At 45.1% G+C, this 5,638-nt stretch overlaps 1 protein-coding gene across 1 annotated transcript; it reads left to right on the top strand.

The window, feature by feature from the left end:
- The first annotated feature begins 1,258 nt into the window (after positions 1 to 1,258).
- On the top strand, positions 1,259 to 2,473 carry LOC149161167 (uncharacterized). Its single transcript, XM_089434794.1, has one exon. The coding sequence runs from the start codon at positions 1,259 to 1,261 to the stop codon at positions 2,471 to 2,473; it is 1,215 nt and encodes a 404-aa protein (XP_089290920.1).
- Positions 2,474 to 5,638: the final 3,165 nt, after the last annotated feature.

Below are 5,638 nucleotides of genomic sequence, written 5' to 3'. Positions count from 1 at the left end.
GGATCCACCCTCCCAGGAGCAGGCAGAACTGGAGAAAGCTTTTGCATCTCTCATTCCAGAGAACAACTCGGAAAGGATCCGCCCTTTAGCCTCAAAGTTTGTCAAAAAACTTGATGCAATCCTGGAAGTACCGCTCCCCCCCGCCCTTCCAAGGAGAGCTGCTGTGGCTCTTGCTGAACGAGGCTTGGTTGGCCAGTTCACGGGGTTATGGCCTTCTCCTCGCACGGTCCAACGTTGGGTTGAACGAAACTGGAATGCAATGGTCCAAGGCAAGATCGCAATAAGGTTTTGTGGAAGGGGGTTCTTCACCTTCCTCTTTGAATCAGTGGAATATCGTAACCTCATTTTCAGAAATGGTCCCTACTTCATGGACACCAGAGGCCTTTATCTCAACCGGTGGACTCCCGACTTCGATCCAGAAATGGACGTCCCCAACGCGGTCCCCGTCTGGGTTCGCCTGCCACATCTGCCGCTCCACTGTTGGGGAGACGAATCTGTGAGAGCCATCGGGAACGCGGTAGGGAAATACATCGATAGATCGGAGCCAAAGGAGAATATGCATGCATGCGCTAGGATATGTGTAGAAGTGGATTTGGGGAAAGGATTACCGGAGGCAATCAAACTCAGAGTAGACCAGTGGACGCACATTCAGCAGGTGGACTACGAGCAGCTGCCATTCAAGTGTAAGGTATGTCATGAATACGGGCATTTTGCTAATAGGTGTAGCAAATCTAAATCAATAGATAATAGCAATGATGAAGCCCCAGAAGAAGCTTGGGAAATTGTCAAGAAAAAAAAAGACAAACCCTCCCCCTGTTTCATCAAAACCCTCCTCTGAAACCCCAATCCTCTCTTCTCAACCCTCTGGATCTGGCCCTCCCTTCCCTTCCTCCTCCAATCCTTTCGAATCCTTGGCATCAGAGGAACCCTTATCCCCCCCTCCGTCTCCCAAGGGCCCCAGAGCCTCCCCTTCTTCCCCCCTCCAGGCCTCCCCCCCTCCAACAGTGGAAAGAATCCTAACTAGAAATAAAACAAAGGAAAACATCTCAGCCACGGACCCCCCAAGAAAAGTAGGAAGGAAATCAAACAAAGAGATAAGAGATGAGAATGCAGCAAAAGAAATGGCCACAGGGACCCAACAGCCAATGGATACTTACCTTGATAAGAATAAAGGAAGCGGGGAGAAGATGAAGGAGAAGAGCGGGATCCACAACAAATCAAGTAAATGATGATTTTGGTCTCTTGGAACTGTAGGGGGATGGGCTCCTCCCTAAAATCAAATGCAGTCCGAGACCTTATTAAAGCAGAACATCCAGACTTCCTCCTACTCCAGGAGACCAAAATCAATGAACAAGAATTCCATAACAGCCTGAAAAGAAGTAGAAATTATGAAGGACTAGCCATGAGTGCAATAGGAGCCTCAGGAGGCATAGGGGCAATCTGGAATAAAAACAAATGGAAACTCACAGACAACAGGCAAAACAGATGGTGGATCAGACTAGATATGCAAAGCACAGCCAAGATGGAGGAATACACAATTTATAATGTCTATGCTCCTCCCCATTTCAGAGACAAAGCCTCTTGCTGGGATTCTCTCATCACAGATCTTGTGACTACCCAAGGGAGGAATATTTTCCTGGGAGGAGACCTTAACTTAATAAGGAATGCAGATGAGAAAATAGGAGGGAATTTTTTGGTCGATCCCTCAAGAGACAAACTGGAAGAAATCATTCAAACACACAGTCTTATTGACATCCCTCCTCAAAATGGCCGCTACACCTGGTCAAACAAAAGAACAGGCAAAAACAATATCAAAGAGAGACTTGATCGAATTCTGGTGCAGGAGAGAATTGTTGCCAACTTCTCGAGGATTCGAAGTACAATTATACAGGGCTTCATATCAGACCACAAACCAGTGGCGCTGCATTTAGACAAAGGGGAAGACATGGGTCCGCTGCCATTCAAATACAACAGAGCATGGGATTCCAGTGAGGACTTCAGAAACGTGATAAAAGAAGCTTGGGCAACGGAGATAACAGGCTCCCCACACTTCATTTGGGAATCAAAGCTCAAACTGCTGCGGATTGCCATAAAACAGTGGGCTAGGAATCACGCGTTGGAGGAAAGGAAGGAAAAAACCGACCTGCAAATGAAACTAGAGCAATGGAATAAGGAAAAGGAAGCCGGCCAAGATTCAGAAGAAGACCAAAGGAAAGAAAGTGAGCTGTATAAGGCGCTCTACAACCAGCATCGTAAAGAAGAGGACGAGCAAAGACAGAAATCGAGATGTCTCTGGCTCAATTCTGGGGACAAAAACACCTCGTTTTTCCATAACAGTCTTAAAGTAAGGAGAGCTGGAAACAACATTGAAAGGATAACATTTGAAGGCAGAGAGCTTATGGAGCAAGGGGAAATCAAGGAGGCGGCATCTAGACACTTCCAAACTCTTCTTACAGCAGACCCTCACTATTAGGAAAATCCAGAATTCCTCAATATCATTGAGAGAAAGATCTTTGAAGCACAAAACTGTGAGCTGGACAAAGAAATCTCAAGGGAGGAGATTGAATGGTCAATCCATAGTATGCCCTTGGACAAAGCCCCTGGGCCAGATGGCTTCACGGTGAGCTTTTATAAAACTCACTGGGATATCATCAAGAAAGATTACATAAGAATGGTGAAAAATTTCCACTCAAAATGTAAAATGGGCAGCAGCATCAAATCTTCACATTTAGCGCTAATCCCAAAAGAGCCCAATCCCCAATCTTTTGACAGGTTCAGACCTATTTCATTGTGCAATGTCTCTTACAAAATTATCACTAAGATCCTGGCAAATAGGTTTAAAAAAATCCTTCCCTCACTCATTTCCGAAAACCAAGGAGGATTTGTCCCCAAGAGACATATAACAGATAATGTTATTCTCATTCAGGAGGCGATACACAGCAGCTTAGCCAGAAATGAAAAGGGTATGATCATCAAGCTGGACATGGCGAACGCTTTTGATAGGGTAAACCACTCATTTCTGCAGGCAGTCCTAAATAACTTCGGTGTCTCAGAGCTCTTCATCAGCAGGGTCATGGAATGCATCTCCTACAATTGGACAGCCCCTTTAATTAATGGTAGGCCCTGCAGCGCCTTCAAAAGTTCAAGAGGCCTGAGGCAAGGATGTCCTATATCTCCTTCCCTCTATATCATCATGGCAGAAACACTAAGTTTGCACCTGGAAAACAAGAGAAAGTTAAAGGAAATAATAGGAGTGGACATTGTTCGAGGAACCAAGGGGATCAATCACTCCTTATTTGCAGACGACACCCTTCTAATCGGTGGTGCATCAAGCCTCATGGCCAGGAGATTCAAGAACATCCTGGACCTCTTCCTTCAAGCCTCTGGGGGCAAATTAAACAACAATAAGTGCATGGTCTATACCTGGAATGTCCCAAGACACATAACTCAAAGAATCTCTATGATCATGGAAATCCCAGCCCAATCAAATTGGTCCCACTTTATGTACCTAGGGCTGCCACTAGCCAAAGAATCAATCAAAAATGAAGTTTGGGTAAAGCTAATCGAGAAATTGAGAGGGAAACTGCAGAGTTGGGGGATGTATTGGCTCAACTTGGCGGGCAGAACAATACTCATCAAGGCCATTCTATCAGCTCTTCCTATCTACCAATTTGCCATTACACTCGCCCCAGCAAGCATCCATAAGCACATGGAGCTGATTATCAGAAGTTTCCTATGGAAGGGGGGAAAGCAAGACACAAAAAAATTCAGCTTGGTGAAATGGGAAAAGGTCATCCTTCCCCTAGAAAAAGTAGGACTTGGAATTAGAATTCCAAGACTGGCAAATTTGGCAATGGGCTTCAAGTTAACTTGGAGAATCCTCAACGAGAAAGGGACCTGGTGGGAAGAGGCCATCAAAAGGAAATATCTGAATGGGATCAACAGCAACATCCTCTCTGAAGTCATCACTGACAGACATTGTACTCCTGTCTGGAAATTGATCAAAAAAACTCTTCCCCTCTTCAAATCTAGCATATCTAAAGCCCCAGGTAACGGAAGATATATCAGCATATGGGAGGATAGAATTATGGGCACGAAAGCCAGGGAAAAGTCCACCAAATTCAGGCCCCTTCACCAGTGGATGACAGAAGCTAACCTCAAAACCCTCTTTGACATCTCCCTTTGGGACCAAAACAGCTGGATAGGATGGAAAGCACTGCATCTCCCCAATGAAGTAGAGAACCTCTGGAGTGACCTTAAGCTCTCTCTCACAGGGTCAGCCCCTATAAACAGAACGACAGATGACAATTATGTTTGGGATCCAAACGGAGGCAACTACACAGTGAAAGAAGGTTACAAGGCACTCCAAAATTCAACAGCAATCAACAACTGGCATCTTTATAAAGCAGCATGGAGAATTGAAAGCCTGCCGAAGATAAAACTTTTCAATTGGACCCTGCTTCATGGCAAAATCCTAACAGCAGAAAACCTTAGGAAAAAGGGTATCCAGGGCCCCTCATTTTGTTTCATGTGCAGGGAGGCAGAGGAAAACATCAATCACCTTTTCATTGACTGTCCAGTAGCTAGGTCCTGTTGGAAGCTTATAACTAGTCCTCTAAATATTGGAGACCTTCCCAATCAGATTTCTCTCCTCCAGAAAGGTTGGGGGAAAAGCTTCCCTTACACCAACAAAAACATGAATCTGGCAAAGAGGATATGGACCAGCATCCCTTCAAATCTCTGTTGGCAGTTATGGTTAGCTAGGAATGAAAGTATTTTCAAAAATACGAAACCTAGTATATCCAGCATTCTGGCCAAAACAACTGCTCTCATCACAGAAACAATAGAAGCAAATGGAATCTCTCAAGCTGACCCGGACTATACAAATGGCAGAGTGAAGGAGTGGGTTCGGAGATTCAACTATAAACCAAGAGCAAAAAATAATACAATAACAGGTCCTGGACAAAAGGATTGGAAACTGAGAGGGACAAAGGACGAAGTCAACAATTGGATCCAAAATCAAAAGAGGTTTTCACTCCACTTTGACGGGGCTTCAAAAAATAATCCAGGCAGAGCTGGAGCTGGGGGAATAATTAGGGATCCTCAGGGGAAAACGATTGTTACATATGAGTGGGGCTTGGGTACCATGACGAATAACAAGGCTGAAGCTTACAGCCTTCTAATGGGGACCTCCATCGCCATGAAACTAGGCATCCAAGATCTTCTAGTACTGGGCGACTCTGCAATCATAATAGCAGCTATGAACTCTGGAAAAGACTTTAACCAAACAGCCTTAAACAGAATCAAAGGCAGAATCATGGATCAGATCAGGGGCTTCAGCAAAGTGACATTCAAGCATATCCTAAGAAGCAACAACGTGGAAGCGGACGAGCAAGCAAACAATGCAACAGGAAGATCCACGGGCCAGGTAAGGGAAAACAATGAGTTTTATGAAAGGGATATTCCATAGACAGGCCTCTATCCCCTCTCTCCAGGTTATCGGTCACCTCAGGCATCCGTATCAATGCATTTGGCCCTTCCACAACTTATCTTCATCATTTCCTATCCTTCTCGACTGCCAAAACAGGTGTTACAGGACAGCATATCGCCCTCAGGATCCGAGGAACGCAGGCAGGGT

The sequence above is a fragment of the Pinus tabuliformis genome, chromosome 5_2, assembly GCF_031772625.1.
Source record: "Pinus tabuliformis cultivar Carrire ecotype Pingquan chromosome 5_2, CPIR1, whole genome shotgun sequence".
Taxonomy (NCBI): Eukaryota; Viridiplantae; Streptophyta; class Pinopsida; order Pinales; family Pinaceae; genus Pinus; species Pinus tabuliformis.
This window is presented reverse-complemented; position numbering and strand designations above follow the sequence as displayed.